General features: G+C 43.6%; 1 protein-coding gene across 1 annotated transcript in view; it reads left to right on the top strand.

The window, feature by feature from the left end:
• tgfbr1b (transforming growth factor, beta receptor 1 b) overlaps window positions 1–18051 on the top strand; it is a 99553-nt gene that overhangs the window by 51510 nt on the left and 29992 nt on the right. Inside the window, exon 2 of the mRNA XM_080794294.1 lies at window positions 9258–9509. Within this exon, the coding sequence (XP_080650420.1) occupies window positions 9258–9509 (252 nt within the window). The remainder of the gene's footprint in view (window positions 1–9257; window positions 9510–18051) is intronic.

Below are 18051 nucleotides of genomic sequence, written 5' to 3'. Positions count from 1 at the left end.
CTCTCCGTTCCAAATAAAAAACATCTCCCAGTCTCTGAACACGTCTAAGTGGGAAGAAGGGTTTAGGGGTTATCACCACCCCGGAAATATACTCATAATCAGGGTTTCTCAGATTGGGAGAAGAATATAGAACCCCTTTTTGGTGTTTTAAGCATCATGTTGTACTTTAGCTGTTGAAAAATAGCAGATCTACAAGCTCGTAGTGCGGCATACATGCAGTAAATGTGGCGCAAATCTTTGAATATATATATTCTTTCAGATCTAAAGTTTTTAACTCAAATCTTTGCTTCCGGGGGGGAAAATCTTTAGATTCTTTGCCGATGCTTTGCCGAAGGTGCTTTTTGTATAGGCGAGGGCCTTGAGGGATGCGCTTGTTGCGCCCAGTACTCACTCAAAGTATATAGCCATGGATATGGACGCGTATTTCCTTCTTCTTCAGGTGGAAGCGTTTCTTTTTGTGTCTCTTCTATACAGACAGTGGATGGTTTTCAAGGGAGGTGATTGTGGGTGTGAAGAGTATATCCGCTCCGCATCTGCTTGTCGCGAGAAGGCAAAGGTTTATCGGCCTCGTTCAATTCAAAGAGCATTGATCTCTTCAAAGGACGTCGTTTTTCCTTGACATGAAATATAGTTTGAGCACAGCTGACATAGAAAAATGGGGTTTTTCAGACAAACTGTCAAAATGTTGTGATCGTTTGTAATAGTGTTTGTGGTAGCAGCAACGGGGGAAACTATAGGAAGCACGGGCGGAGCCAAGACTGGCAAACCCCAGTCTTAAAACGTATATTAACCCATTTGGACCATTTATAAGATTCTACAAAATGCCTTCTAAATTCTGACAAAACCTACGTTTCTGTATGTATGGTTCTCAAACATTTTCATGTCAAGGACCCCCAGAAATGTATGTATTTGGCCGCCAACCCCCATCTGAAAAAGACCTTCCAGGGACCCCCCCCCCCCCCAAGAAGCAAAGATATGAGTTAAAAACGTTCGTTCTGAAAGAATATATATATATTCAAAGATTTGCGCCACATTGTCGCGATGTTTCAAAAATCGCAGATCTCTACAAGCTCGTAGCGTGGCACTGCCGTGCTATGAGCTTGTAGATCTGCTATTTTTCAATAGCGTTCTGCCATTACAATAAATCAAAAATATTCACCAAATATTTTTGTGCAAAAATAATTGCTCTCCTATAACTAGCTTCCTTCACCAATGTGTTCATAAAGCGGTCTACTATAACACCTGTCAGTTACTTCCAGCCCACCTGCTCTGGGGATCTTGGGAAACGACAGACAACGGATAATAAGTAGTGCATGCACGCATTTGGTATTAACTTAACACATTGGATGCTTTAGACGAGTATACTCGTCCTATCGAATAAAAAATGCGTGGTGGTCACAGGACGAGTAAATATATACTCTTTTGATTGATTGATTGATTGAATACTTTATTGGCAGAAATGTAATCGGTACAGGGTATACAGTCAAACACACGTCCAAAGGGATCACCTAAAAATAAGTCCTCCTTGTGGTCTTGTTTCCATTCAGGTCCGCCTAATTCTAAGGCGTTTTCTATTGATATAAGAAAGCCTCGTTGTTTTCCATTTATTTGGAATAGCTTCGGTTGAGCGCGCACATCCATCAGCTTCTGTCCTAGTCAGGGTCTTTCGACGCTTTCGTCGGGGGCCAATGGGCCTTTCGTCGGGGGCCAATGGGCCTTTCGTCGGGGGCCAATGGGCCTTTCGTCGGGGGCCAATGGGCCTTTCGTCAGGGGCCAATTGGCCTTTCGTCGGGGGCCAATGGGCCTTTCGTTCGGGGGCCAATGGGCCTTTCGTCAGGGGCCAATTGGCCTTTCGTCAGGGGCCAATGGGCCTTTCGTCAGGGGCCAATGGCCCATGCCATTTTCTGACTCTCATCCCTCTAGCTCTCTTTGCATTTCCCCTCCTCTCTCTTTCCACTGCCAACTGAAAGCTTAATGGAAAACAAATGAATAATATGGACACATCGGCTGCATAAAATGCCGATAATGCTACACGAGAAGGAAAAGAACACGATGGAATGAAAACAAAAATGATTGTGATCATCTCAAATAACCAGGCGATTATGTGATTATTGTTAATGACCTGATAAAATGGCAGATGTATGTCTGTTCTCAGGTTTATACGCTCACGGCTATACGTCCTTCTTCTTCATGACGCCCCCGCGTGCTGCTCTGTTGGCGTGCTGAGTGGCGTGTAGCCGTCCTACAGTGTGTTCAGCGGGCTTGTTTTTCTTTCCTTGATGAATAGCGGCAGGGCATACGTTTGTCAGACACCATCTGTCCAACGTGACATGTCCCTGTCAACCCAATTGAATGCGTCTGAGAAAGTAGGCTACGTGATCCATTCCAAGCCCCCCCTCTCTCTGTCTCTCTCGGTCGGTCGGTCTGTCTGTCTGTCTGTCTGTCTGTCTGTCTGTCTGTCTGTCTGTCTGTCTGTCTGTCTGTCTGTCTGTCTGTCTGTCTGTCTGTCGGTCTGTCTGTGTCTCTGTCTCTCTAGGGAACAACAGAGAGAATTAACGGCCCCGAGCTGTGGACGTTAAAATAGCAGATCCACAAGTTTAAATAGCAACAACGTGTCACTTTGTGACGCGTTGTTGCAGCTTGTAGATCCACAAAATAGTGGAAATAGGTGATCTACAAGCTGGTACGCTTGTACGTAGATCACCTATTTCCACAATTCTTTACCCTTTCTCTTAATAACATTCATAAAATATGCCAGTGTATTTCAAGCTATTTGTCATATATCTGCCCTGCATGTGCACTTCTTTATAATATTACGAAGCCTAAAAAAAGGCAAACGAGAAATGGTAATTTATATTCGTAATGTTCCAATTAAGTTTCAATGCCAAAGAAATAATCATAGTTATTTGTGTGGAAAATTAAGCGTCAACTTAAATGTGTGCCTAATCGGTCCGCCTGTCCCGTGCTGTTGAATTCAAGTGATATACCGCCCTAGTTTAGTGCGCGTGCGTTTGTGCGTGCGTCCATGTGTGCGTGCGTGCGTTTGTGCGTTTGTGCTTGCCTGGTCCTCATTCCTTCAGCTGTCATGGCTGCCAGCTCTGTCTCTGTCTTGGTCTTTCTAGACACTTACTCACACAGTCATACAGTTGTGCCGTGTGCGCGTGTTGTTTTCTCTCAAACAAGTGATTCATGTTTTCCTACCCACTTTTTAGCGTGCGTGTGTGTGTGTGTGTGTGTGTGTGTGTGTGTGTGTATGCGGCGTGTGCGCGCTTGCGTGCCAGCCACACCCTGCCAGCTGGAACCTTGGTTAGAGCCTTTTGACGTGTCTGGATCCATTTCTCATTTTCTCTCAGATACTCTGTGTGTGTGTGTGTGTGTGTGTGTGTGTGTGTGTGTGTGTGTGTGTGTGTGTGTGTGTGTGTGTGTGTGTGTGTGTGTGTGTGTGTGTGTGTGTGTGTGTGTGTGTGCACGTGTGTGTGTGTTGTTCCGTCTAGCCTGTTGTCCAGCAATCTGTTTGTCGTTGACATCGTTTTTTTCTTTGTGTTTTTCTTTTTTTGTTTTCTCTCTCTCTCTCTCTCTCTCTCTCTCTCTCTCTCTCTCTCTCTCTCTCTCTCTCTCTCTCTCTCCCCCTCTTCTCTTCCTTCCTGTCTGTCTGAGAAAGAGACACAGCCTCATGTCTGCTGACCTTGACACGACCCGTGCACTGTACACACACACACAGACACACACACACACACACACACACACACACACACACGCCACATGTACAGTAGAAGACATGCATGAGCGCACACTCACACAGGTCCTGGTACTCTAGACTGTGCCCAAATAGCTCGCGCGCACGCGCGCATTATGCTAATCGTCTGTCTGTGTGCCACATAATTGAACGCCGCTGTGTTATTTTGGGACCGCTGTTATTGTACAAGACGGAAATTAACAGCCATTGTTTTCTTTGTCCGTCTCCACTTTGTGTCCCTCTCACGGCCCGTAAACTCTCACCCAACAACAATATTTTGGACCAAACGAATAATTACAAAGAATAAAAACAACAAAAAAAGTGTTGTAACCTGCCGTTTTTTTTCCTACTTTCTAATTCTGTTTGGCCCAAAACATTGTGTTTATTGTCATGATTTGTCACGACAAGAGTTGGCTTTGTCCGCGGCGTGAATCTCTTTTAAATAAATACTTTCTGAAAAGTCTATCAGGAAAATGAACGGGGATTTATTTTCCGGGTCTCTCGAGGGGGGCGGGACCAAAGAATTAGAAAGTAGAAAAAAACGGCAGGTTACAACACTTTTTTTTGTTGTTGTTTTTCTTCTTTGTAATTATTTGTTGGGTCCAAAATATTGTGTTTGTTGTCATGATTTGTCACGACTCGAGTTGGCTTCGTACGACGCTTAAAAAGGTCTTTAAATAAATACTTTATGAAATGTCTATGGGGAAAATGCAGAGCACATGTTGGTTTGATTTGTGTGTTGTGTACAGGGCCTCGGAAAAACCTTGTTTTTGTATCGTTTTCTTTTTCTATGCCGTGCACATCTTTCTATGCCGTGCACATTTTTCTTCTTTGTAATTATTTGTTGGGTCCAAAATATTGTGTTTGTTGTCATGATTTGTCACGACTCGAGTTGGCTTCGTACGACGCTTAAAAAGGTCTTTAAATAAATACTTTATGAAATGTCTATGGGGAAAATGCAGAGCACATGTTGGTTTGATTTGTGTGTTGTGTACAGGGCCTCGGAAAAACCTTGTTTTTGTATCGTTTTCTTTTTCTATGCCGTGCACATCTCTGTCTCTCTGACACCCGTCTCTCGGCATTTGTCAATGCACTGGCCTTGTGAAGTGTGACAGCTATGGATCTACCTGGGATCAATTTAGGGCAAGAAATCTGTGCGTGTGTGCGTGTGCAGAATCGAGAAGGATTCATTTGTCACTCGCCCATACAGGTACAAATAGCGACATGTTGGTGTGGGATCTGTAATTTGTCCTATAGTGTGTGCTACTGCTACATGCCAGTGGCTCAAACCACCGGAGAGATTCCCTATACCTAACGCAAAAACATGCATAATATGTACCTGTGGATGACGAACCCGTTCAAGACCCGTTCGGCTGACGTTCAATAATCGCGCCGCAATTGTCTTCTGCGTGTTCTCTGGAGGGAAGTGCAGTGTGCGAGGGGGGGACCCTAGATACTGAACCTTGTGTCACTTCCTGTCTGAAAAGCCCTGGAGCCCGTTGGGAGGCTGAATTACTCAATCTGTCTCCAGACGCTCTAGACTTAAAACTAGCTCTTTATATATATATAGCCTATACTACTGCTTCTGTCAGCAAACGTGTGCGTGTGTGTGTGTGTGTGTGTGTGTGTGTGTGTGTGTGACTGCATGAGTGCGTGTGTGTGTGTGTGTGTGTGTGTGTGTGTGTGTGTGTGTGTGTGTGTGTGTAAAAGATGGCAGTGGTTGGGGTGTCAGAGTGACTGCTATAGCGAGTGTTACTCTGTGGAGGATAATGAGGGTGTGTGTGTGTCTTTATTCCCAACGGTCGAGAGTCACTCAAGCGTATTCTCTCTCTCTCTCTCTCTCTCTCTCTCTCTCTCTCTCTCGCTTAAACTCAAATACACACAGACACACACACACACACATGCACACACTTGGTCACCCCCCCCGGGGGGCAGCTAATTGTGTGTGTGTGAGCTATTAGCGTTAGTAGAACTGTCACCATCTCTTCCTATAACTACAGCCCGTCTTTCCTCGGTGCTCTCCTTATATATATGTGGGTCACGTCGTCTGAAATGCAGGCCTGTGTGTTTAAGAGACACGTCCACTGAGTCCAAACCACAGACATGTGTCAGTAATGTACAGGTCAACAGACACATCCACTGAGTCCAAACCACAGACATGTGTCAGTAATGTACAGGTCAACATTAATGTCCACTGAGTCCAAACCACAGACATGTGTCAGTAATGTACAGGTCAACATTAATGTCCACTGAGTCCAAACCACAGACATGTGTCAGTAATGTACAGGTCAACATTAATGTCTACCGAGTCCAAACCACAGACATGTGTCAGTAATGTACAGGTCAACATTAATGTCCACTGAGTCCAAACCACAGACATGTTTCAGTAATGTACAGGTCAACATTAATGTCCACCGAGTCCAAACCACAGACATGTGTCAGTAATGTACAGGTCAACATTAATGTCCGGGCGCAAGTCTCAACTCGACAACCGCCCCTGAAGAGTCTATGACTTGAGTTGAAGTACTAAAAGCAGAATCCTTTAGTTCTTTTCATAGTGTGTGTATGTATGTGTGTATATATATATATATATATATATATATAGGCCTATGTAATAGCAGATCTACAAGTTCACAACACGGCGTGAAGCAATGCATTGTGAGCTTGTAGATTGGGTAGTTTCACTTTCTTGAACATTTGTTTTCAATGAGTGAGAGAGGGAGAGATTTAATCTTGGCATTCTACAAGAGCTCCCTCACTGCACTGTGTGTGACAGATCAGTTGTTCAAGACTAGGTCTTGTACAGCAGCATATACAGTATGGAGTTTTCTTTTTCAACACAAGCTTTGCACCGTTCTGCCAGTCAGTGTTATCTTTATAATGGTTTTATAGTCCCAATAAAACCCCCCGACACGAAACTCTTTCCTAATTCCACACTCCCTTTCCCTCTCTTTCATACGTATCACTTATCTTATTGGTTACTCGGAGTCGGAGCAGCTGAAAAGATTGTGGCATGGAATGGTTTTCTTTTGTGCAGATGCTGTCACATAGCAATTATGATTAACGATGTGCTACATCGGACGCTATTCAACCGTTTTCAGGCCCATTATGGTTGTTGTTGTTGTTGTCGAATACGATGTTGTCCATTTCCATTTCCGTGCTGTCTTGAATGATGTTCGGAGGATGACAGGAGAGATAACAGGCAAACGTCCATCAGAATAGCAATTCTTCTGCATTCTCTTAACCCATTCTGACCTGAGATCAGATTCATACGAGGTTTCCACGGGACACACACTGGTCTGATTAACCCATTCTGACCTGAGATCAGATTCTAAAAATGTCAGTCGTTCTTCGAATTTTTCAAAAATAGCAGACCTACAAGCTCGTATCGCGCCACTCGGTGGCGCGATATGAGCTTGTAGATCTGCTATTTTTCAATAGCTAAAGCATAACATGATGCTAACACCGAAATGGGTTCCCGTTCAGAATGGGTTAATTGTGTATTTGTTTGTTTTATCGTTTAGTAACTTGTGTAGACTTCTTAACGTTAATTTAAGTCGTGAGTGTGTGTGTACAATGACACCAAAATGGACCCGTCTAGTTTCATTTCACGCTCTCAGGGAGTTAGAGCTCTATAAAGGGTCCGTTTGGTCACCAACTACTGAAAAAGGGGGAAGAAAAGAAGTAAGAACAGTATAATTAAAAAGAAAATGAAGGAAACAAAACATTAAAGAGGCCCATACAATTGTGTCCGCGACCCACTGTTTTGGGGGGGGATCCCGAGGCGTTCCAAGGCCAGCGAGTCGATGCGTTTCCTCCAACCGTTCATTGGTCTGCCCCAGGGGGTCTCCTCCCAGTGGGACGTGCCGCAAGGACCTCCCTATAGGGAGACACCCCCAGAGAGGCATCCTAAGTTTCCTAAACCAGATGCCCCGGACCACCTAAGCTGGCTCCTTTCCAGGCGAAGAAGCAGCGACTCTTATACTCCTGAGTGTCTCTTAATTGTGTTGACTGAACTTCTCACCCTATCTCTTAAGGGAGATGCCAGCCACCTGTTGAAGAAGACTCATTTTGGCCGCTTGTATTCGCGACCTTATTCTTTCGGTCATGAACCCACACTTCATGACCATAGTGAGAGTAGTGAACGCACATTGCTCGGTAGACTGAGTGCTTTGCCTTCTGGCTCAACTCTCTTTTCGTCAGTGCCGCGGTACAGTGACTGCCGCTCTCCGATTCTCCGGCTGATCTGACACCACATAAAGAAGAATATCCAACATATTTTTAACGGTCCACAAATGTAACATTTTCCCTTCTTTTCACATAATTTCTCTCATATTGTTATATAATGATCATTATAGACTCAGAGCAATAACCTCTCCCAGTCAGAGTTCAGAGTTTGAATGAATGTAGAATGATGTGCAGGACGTGATTTACATACAAACGTGAGGGACTAAAGTTTTTTAATTAGTTTACCACCTGTATGCCAGTGTGCCACTGATCACCGTCCTTGGTACCAACGTTTGCACCCATGCTGCCATAGGAGGGGCGGCGGTGGCTCAGGGGGTAGAGTGGTCGGATGGAAACCGTACGGTTCCCCTGCAGTTCGAACCCGGGCTCCCCCAGAGTCAGTGTCGAAGTGTCCTTGAGCGAGACTCTGAACCCCTATAATTGCTCCCGATGTGCAGGTTAGGTGCCTTGCATGGGTCCCTCTGCCATCGGTGTGTGAAATTGGTGAATGTGATGCACAATCTCTGTAAAGCAAAGACAGCTGAGGGCGAGAAGCGACCTAAGGGCGAGGTTGCGTGAACGCATCCGCCTATAGGTGACAGCAGACTGCTGGGCGAGCGCTGGCACTTTGGCACGGGGGGGTCAGATCAACATATGGAATGAATTATGTACTGGCCATATATGGAGCGTGTCTTGAGTGAACAGGGGTCTGGATGTGGTCAGATCAACATATGGAATTAATTCTGTACTGGCCATATATGGAGCGTGTCTTGAGTGTACATGGGTCTGGATGTGGTCAGATCAACATATGGAACGTCAGATCAGGTCAGCGGAGATCTAAGTGTACAGGGTTCGATGAGGGCCCTATAAGGCCGGGGGCCTTAATTTTCGGGCCTGTTGAGAACTCGCCGGCCGCCTTATTAAACTAATTGCCCAAGTCATTTTTTCAAGCTTTTCAGGAAACACAAAAAACTGTGCCAAATGTAGAATATATTATATTTCAATTCCAAAAAATATGAAAAAACATGACTATTGACATACAAATAAAGGTGTATGTCAATCATGTAACATGTAAGGATAAAATGACTTAGGCCAATAGTTTAATAAGGTGACGATATGGAATGTCAGAATGTCTGAGGTGTGATGTCAGATGCTAGATTCTTGATGACAATATGTTGTTCTTGCTTACTGTAAATCGCTCTGGATTAAGAGCGTCTGTTAAATGCCTAAATTTTAAATTCTCTCTCTCCCTCTCTCTCTCCCTCTCCCCTTCCCCCCATGGCGCCCTCCGCAGGCCTCCAGTGCTACTGCGAGCGCTGCAGCGCCAACTCCAGCTGCACCACGGACGGCGTGTGCTTCGTGGCGGTGCGCAAGGCCAGCGGCCGCATGACCACGGAGCGCAGCATGTGCGTGCACGAGAACGAGCTCATCCCGCGCGACCGGCCCTTCATCTGCGCCGTCAGCACCAAGGACGAGACGGGCATCTACCCCATGTGCTGCGACACGGACTACTGCAACAAGAACCCCGACCCCTCCGTCTTCCCCAGTGAGTTTCTGTTTTTTATTTAAACCCATTCTGACCTGAGATCAGATTCTAAAAAAATGTCTTGTTTGAGAATGACAGTTTTCTGAAAAAGCTGTTTTTTCAGTCAGCCGTTCTTCGATTTTTCAAAAATAAGCAGACCTACAAGCTCGTAGCGCGCCACTCGGTGGCGCGCTGTGAGCTTGTAGATCTGCTATTTTTAAATAGCTAAAGCATAACATGATGCAAAAGGGGTTGGCATTATGTTTAGGCAACTTCACAGAATTATAAGCATTTACAACTACCTCAGCTGTTTCATACTTTCACAGAATATATATATATATATATATATATATATACACTCGTATACATATATATACACTCGTACACACAACTTCACATACATTTACAATTATTCACAATAAAACAAGGAAATAAAATACAATTATTCACAATAAAACAAGGAAATAAAATACAATTATTCACCATAAAACAAGGAAACAAAATACAATTATTCACAATAAAACAAGGAAATAAAATACAATTATTCACCATAAAACAAGGAAATAAAATAAAAGTATAGCGAGACAAAAACAACGGAGCGTCGACAACAATGGGAAGTGAACAATACTGAGAACAGACATGACTGGAGACAGAGGAAAGCAATATGAGCACACCAGAAGGTCTGGGGAGAAGTGTGTCTGGTGAGTTGTTACTCAAGATTCCGATACCTGCTACCTCATTAGTAAAGACAGTACAGGACAGTGAGTCCATTTTTTATTTTAGTTTTTGTGCCTTTAGTGCAGTGGTTCCCAAACTTTTTTGTGTCGAGGACCCCCAAATCAACATTTATTAGGCCACGGACCCCCCATTTGAAAACGTATGCCATGTGACCCCCGATAAGGGAGGGTTTTTACGGTCTCTAGCAGTGATTCCGAAACATATTAATTTCAAGGACCACCAGTTTAACACTCATTGTGCTACGGACCCCCGATTTAATGGCATTTCTATCTCTGGTGCCCCAATTTATATTGTAAAACCACTGTTAATTTAACTTGGAGATTGTCGACTAAATCCACAGTTGATTTAGTCGACTAAAATGTATTTTGGCGGGCCATCATCATCATAGTGGCTGGTTTTACACTTGCTGAAAATAGCCGATCGCTGCGACGCGTTGTGAGCTTGTAGATCTGCTATTTTCAGCATGCAACCAGGTGTAAAATGACTTATACTGGATCTCTTGTCCACTAGTCCCTAACTAACATTCTAGTTAACGAAATTGTCAATATTTTTTGTCTTAGTTTTAGTTTCCATGTAGTTTTTCCTCAGCGGAAAAAGGTAGTGGACGAACATTTTTCGTCATAGTATTAGTCGACAAAATCAACACTGCTACTGTATGTATATATACATGTACAGTACACCATAGATTCTATATGCTCCTGTTTTTGGGGGTGATACCGATATCCGATATTTCATTAAGCCGATACCGACATTTATTATTATTATTATTATTATTTAACTTTTTGTCTGTTTACTTTGTTTTTATTCCTTTTTACAGGTTATTACAGACAAGCATTTCAGTCAAAAACATTTTTTTTTTTACTTTTTGTTTTACATTTTCATATACCTCCCTAGACCCTTGTGAGGAAACGGGTGAAAATTGTCCTCAAAATGTCCCCATTTCTCACATTTCTAATATAGTTGTGCCCTTGTGTGTATTCATGAGCTGACCTCGGTTTGTCAAACATGAAGCTCATGAAGCTCAAGATTTTTTCAAACGGCAGAGGCCTTTATTCATTTCCCTTCAATGACACATTCGTCCAGGAATGAATACATAAAATTTGAATGCATTTTGTGCAGGGTGCCGACCCGACCATGGCCTTGCAATGAGATATCTCAGCCCGGCAAGGCAGAGAATTGATCTTTTTTTTTCATTTCATTATACCTATTGCAGTCGGTTGCGTGCGTGTGATGTGAATTCATGCTTTAATGCCACCTGAATGATCAAGGATGTGACGTGAGTTCACACAGTGACCTGTTCATGTCATTCAAACAGACTGGTGTCAAAATCTGTTGTTCCAGAAGACACCCCCCTGAAGCAAAGATTCAAGTTTTTTAAAAACGTTGGCACTGAAAGAATATACATTCAAAGTCTTGCGACACATTTTTCACGATTTTTCGAGTGCCGCGCTATACGAGCTTGTCGATCTGTATATAAAAAAGTATAATATTTTACAAATATTATTTTTAATTACTGGATTAAATTACATTAATAAAATGGACAGATTCTCTGACACAGGCGGGTTGGTTGGAGAATAAAACGGAACCCCACGTTCTTGGCATATACTTTGCTGCCCTGCAGCCCTCTGGGCGAGATCCAAAGAAACCTGCGAAGGGTCATTATTGAGAAATGAACCCCAGCTGGGTGATTAGATCCTGACTGACACCACGTCGGCGGAGTCTTTATCCTCCTGAAGGGCTTAACCCATTCTGACCTGAGATCAGATTCTAAAAATGTCTTCTACAGTACCTCCTGACAGTTTTCCATTCTGACCTGAGATCAGATTCGAAAAAATGTCTTCTTTGTCAGTCGCTCTTCAATTAAAAAAATAAAATAGCAGACCTACAAGCTCGTAGCGCGCCACTCAGTATTGATGTGTTGAGCGTGGAGTAGTGGACTGGACGCAGCAGATGTCCAGGTATTTCTGCACAAAGATAACGTCGTTAAGCTGGTTTATTCAGTCACACGAGAGAGACTCGGAGTAGAACCCGTTGCTCCTTCGCCTGGGAAAGGAGCCAGCTTAGGTGGTTCGGGGCATCTGGTTAGGATGCCTCTCGGGCGTCTCTCTAGGGAGGTCCTCGATGCACGTCCCACTGGGAGGAGACCCCGGGGCAGACCAAGGCGCAGTTGGAGGAAACACATCGACTCACTGGCCTTGGAACGTCTCGGGATCCCCCCCAGGAGGAAGTCACTAATGTTGCTCCGGAGAGGGAAGGTCTGGAGCACTCTGGTGGAGCTGTTGCCCCCCGCGACCCGACTACGGATAAGCGGTGGAAGATGGATGGATGGATGGATGGTTTATTTAGCAGCCATATAATGGAGCATTGATCATATCAAGCCAGGTCTCACGGCAGACGAGACGGTAGTGCTAACATAATAATACAAAAGTGAACGGAGCATACAGTCACTCTGCGCGCCAACACAACACGGACATATCGTGGAAGTGACGTCAGTTCTTGTACACACGGCAAAACAAAAACGAGCGCAGTGCACCACCCTGTGGCACCAACCGGCACTGCATACTGACTGTTACACGCTATACTTGAGGGGAGCCACGCACCGCTCCTTAAAACGCTAAGACCTGGATACGCATCTGTGTGTCACCTTATAGCTTTCAACCATTATTTTTAAACTTTAGCTGTTGACACAGAGTGCCGCGCTACAAGCTTGTAGATGTGCTATTTTCTAGATCGTCAGTATGCCATATCAACATTAATTAATTTCAATGACACCACGTGAAAAATTCCAACATATTTTGAATGTCCACAAATATAAAGTTTTTCCTTCTTTTTAAATATTTTCTTTCACGTTGTTAATGATCATTAGACTCAGAGCAATAACAGAGTTCAGTTTTAATGTACGTAGAATGCAGGATGTAATTTACACACAAAATGTGAGGGAATTATTTGACTGCATTTTTTTAAATAGTTTATTCAAAACCAAAAATACTCTCTCACGCACTTGCCGGTGAGATTGTGCCAATGGTGGCACTGGTGCCTAAGGTTGCCAAACCCTGGAATATATAATACTTTTCAAAAAACTGTCACAATTTAGAAGGCATTCGTATAGGATCTGGTCTCAGATGGGTTGATTAACTATGGCGAGAGTTTGTTTGAATGCCTGGAGCTGGAATAATAATAGCGTTATTTCTGACTCCTTTTTTTTCTTACTACACGTCTGCTCTTCCTGACGGTCTCCCTACGCTGTCCGTGTCTGTCTTCTCTGTCTCTCTCTTTCTCTTCTCATTTAATCAGTGGAAAATGTCTTCCTTCCTTCCTTCCTTCCTTCCTTCCTATGCACCTTGAAATTAACCTGAGGCCGATAAAAAAAAAAAACCTCGAAATCTTGACATTTTTCAAATATGTATTCAAAACTAAATCAAAGTTGAACTTCACGTCCTTACTTTGCCAATGATTTAGACACACACACACACACACACACCCCCCTACCGGCACTCACAGACACTGGCTGTGGCACCCAGCAGGTTTTTAGGCGTCGGAGAGTGAATGTATGTGCGTTCTGTGGTCGACAGTCAAAAGTCCAACAGTACAAAGCTACAAACCTCTGCGTGCGTGCGTGTATGCGTGTGTGCGTGTATGCGTGCGTGCGTGGCGTGCGTGCGTGCGTAGAGCTGTGGTCCAGGACCTCCAGATACACCAGCGGCGAGGCAGATGGTTTGTGGATGATGAGCTCTGGCTAAGGCGCTATAGTTGGCCGCTGTCTGCTCTGCCTCATGAACACTCGTATGCTTTGACCTCTGTAGCACCCTGCAATCTCTGTCTCTCTCTCTCTCAGTCTCTCTCTCTCTCTGTCTGTGTGTGTGTGTGTGTCTCTCTCCTCTCTCTCTCTCTCTCTCTCTCTCTCTCTCTCTCTCTCTCTCTCTCTGAGTGTGTCTCTCTCTCCTCTCTCTGTCTCTCTCCTCTCTCTCTCTGTCTCTACAAGTAAACTACCTCAAAAGTGTACAGTTCTAAGTTACTTTCCACCTCTGTATTCAGTTGGTATAGAACCTCTCTCTCTCTCTCTCTCTCTCTCTCTCCCGTCAGTCCGCATCCACCTCATCGTCCTTCGTCGGACATCGATTCGAAATCTAAACGCCCTTCCGTCCGTCTGTCTGTCGTGGCTCGGAAAACAATGTCACCAGATGTCATCGCTAACGATGTCGATGATTGCGCCGTGTGGTGCGGCTTTGGTTTTGGTCCACGATGACGACCTTGACGACCATCTGCCCCAACGTGACATGTTGCTCTGTGTGTGTGTGTGTGTGTGTGTGTGTGTGTGTGTGTGTGTGTGTCCATCCGGCGTCCACTCCGTTCTGCTCATTCAGGGCCGTTAACAATGCACCGTTTGTCAACCTTCTGATTGGGGAGAAAAACAAACATGATATGCCCAGTCACCATGCACTGCACCTGTGTGATGTGATGTTCTTTTTTTTTACAAAATCCTCACAGTTTTCTGAATCAGTGGTGCTCAATATTTCATGTCAAGGACCCCAAAAGTTATATGTAATATGCCTCCCCCCCCCCCCCCCCCATCTGAAAATATGTTGTTCCAGGGACCTCCCCAGAAGCAAAGATTTGAGTTAAAATGTTCGAGCTAAGTAAAATATAAATGCTTCCGTCATACAGTCTGGAGCAACGGAAGCTCTGATCATGAGTAGAATATAAATGCTTCCGTCATACAGTCTTGAGCAACGGAAGCTCTGATCATGAGTAAAATATGATTGCTTCCGTCATACAGTCTGGAGCAACGGAAGCTCTGATCATGAGTAAACTATAAATGCTTCCGTCATACAGTCTGGAGCAACGGAAGCTCTGATCATGAGTAAACTATAAATGCTTCCGTCATACAGTCTGGAGCAACGGAAGCTCTGATCATGAGTAAAATATGATTGCTTCCGTCATACAGTCTGGAGCAACGGAAGGTCTTATCATGAGTAAACTATAAATGCTTCCGTCATACAGTCTGGAGCAACGGAAGCTCTGATCATGAGTAAAATATGATTGCTTCCGTCATACAGTCTGGAGCAACGGAAGGTCTTATCATGAGTAAAATATGAATGCTTCCGTCATACAGTCTGGAGCAACGGAAGCTCATGAGTAGAATATAAATGCTTCCACGGAAGTGGAGCCTCCTGCCCACTTCCGTTTTGTCTTTACAGTCGCACACATTTATCCTAATATAAATAGAAAACATCTAAGCATATATAGCTTGTTGCTTAGCAGAACTGGACATTTAAAAAAAAATCCCTAAAGATATTTTAAAATATATTTTCGTGAACGGAAATAGCAGCTTCCTTACTCGGATTTCGAGAGGTGTAGTTCCTCTATATAGCATTCAGGAGGTGTATAGTTCCAGACTCTATATAGCATTCAGGAGGTGTAGTTCCTCTGTATAGCATTCAGGAGGTGTAGTTCCAGACTATATAGCATTCAGGAGGTGTAGTTCCTCTGTATAGCATTCAGGAGGTGTAGTTCCTCTGTATAGCATTCAGGAGGTGTAGTTCCTCTGTATAGCATTCAGGAGGTGTAGTTCCAGACTCTATATAGCATTCAGGTGGTGTAGTTCCAGACTCTATGTCGCATTTGGAGATTGTAGAATAGTTGTCTGGCAGATATGACACATAAGGCAAGCAGACAAATTTAACGTGGACAAGAATATTTCCAAAAAATGTACAAAATAGTGGAAGTAGTTGATTTACAAGCTTATAGCACGTCACAAAGTGGCTTATAAAAACAGAGAACAGTAGCGTGGCATTCACAGGCGCTGAATGTGAGCTTCTAGATCTCAATTTACTTGCTATGGGGCTATGTAGTGAGCTTGTAGATCTGCTATTTTATCTATTTCGCTATGTAGTGAGCTTGTGGATCTGCTATTGTATCTATTTCGCTATGCATGGAGCATAGTAGATCTGCTATTTTATCTATTTTGCTCTGTAGTGTACTAATGAGCTTGTAGATCTTGATAACCACGGCTACCTTGGCACAATTTTGACACAGAAAAATGTTGAAAACCGCTGGCATAAACACATGTTTCTATGCAGGTTTAGTTAGTCGCCCAGCTGTCCAGACAGAGCCATATTTCACTTTGATTGGAAATTCACAGCCCAGACGGTGGAAGTTCACTTCGTATTCTCTAGGACCAGGCTCTCAAGTACCTGCAGGTGTCACGACTGACAAATATCTCCCAAAATATAATATATAAGTGTCCTTGGGCAAGATACTGAACCCTACATTGCCTCCAATGAGTCGGTCGGTGTGTGAACTTGCCTCCATTGGTGTGCGAATGTGGGAAGTGAGGACGCCGGCGTCGACTGTCCGAGCACTTGGGAAAGCGCTATAAAAATGCAATTCATTATTATTATAAGCACTCAGGGTTTTTTTTTTATGTGAAGCAACCTCCTGCTGCCTCCTACTACATCATGTGCAACTTTATAACCGGTGCGTTACGCAGCTGCACGAAATGTCTTCACAGAGAGTAGCTCATAGCATGACTTCACTTCACAAAGGTGTGATTTTTAAGGAAACAAACACTTTGCAGATAGAAAAAGGACAATTCAAGCTTTTCGCACAGCTGCGACGTTGGTGAGTTTGACGTTATTTAATACAATCAGACAGGAGGGATGAATGGGCTGTCAATGGGGAAATTGCCATTAACTTAACTAGACCTGTGCCCGTCGGCCACCAGCCTACATGGGAACGATGCAAGTCGGGAACCTATAGTATGCAATATCCGTTGTCATAGCACCCGTTTTATCCGCTGCCAGTGTCCCTTTAGTGCCTCATTCAATTAAATCTGAATTTTTCAATCGTTTTTTTTTTCTTTTTCGTCCATTATTTCATTTGACGTTGAAGCCACGGACCACTATGGTATGAAAACCAACACTGCTCTACTTTGGTGACTCATCCATTTTCCACCCATTTGTCTGGCTAAAAATAGCATCAAATGGCTGCTAATGGCTATTACTCATTAGTGTAATTTTCTCTTCATGTAAGAAAAAGAACAATGTGAGGTGCAGTAAGCATGTGGAATTACAGAGGATATAATCGTAGGCATGTGACGATTCACTCGACTCACGGTACGAACAACAATATTAGGTTCACAATGTGATTCTTTTTGCGATTTTCTTAAATACTAAATAGCATTTCAAGTATGAGGTATAAAGTACAGCAGCCTTGTGTTCATACAACAGAAAGATTGGGTATTGTGTAACATTGACTTTATGTATCATTCAGGACCTTTCACTGCTTCGTCTCAACCATTACTCTATGGCTCTGGTCTCAGACACCGCCGTGCATTTTTTGACATTCCGTTTCTCTCCAAAGTTGAACGTTGCCACTACTGTTGGAGCAGCCATAAACTACACAGGTTCATCCCGATGTTCTGGTAATCTTTGTAAAGTTAGTGTTAGTAAAAAGCAGGTTAAAGAGTAACGTTTGAGCAGACTAACATCAGTCACTCTACCGTTCAATGCAATTCAATTTAAATTCAAAGGGCTTTATTGGCATGAGAAAACATACGTTTACATTGCCAAAGCAGAAAGAACAATACAACAATACAGCAATACAATCAAAACAGAAATTATGTACTTTGAAGGTCAGAATCTTCAATAGATCAACTTCTGTGTACCAAGATCACTCGATGCAGGTATAGTGCAGGAATATACACAATGATTAGTCTTTAGGGTGGTTGTGTTCCATTTGATATCCTTCTCCTATCACAGCAACTCACAAATCTTGCTGCTGTGTTTGCACATTGTTGTACTTCACCCAGCAGATATGGGAGTTT

Source organism: Protomyctophum bolini, assembly GCF_963924005.1.
Source record: "Protomyctophum bolini genome assembly, chromosome: 21".
NCBI classification, from domain to species: Eukaryota; Metazoa; Chordata; class Actinopteri; order Myctophiformes; family Myctophidae; genus Protomyctophum; species Protomyctophum bolini.
This window is presented reverse-complemented; position numbering and strand designations above follow the sequence as displayed.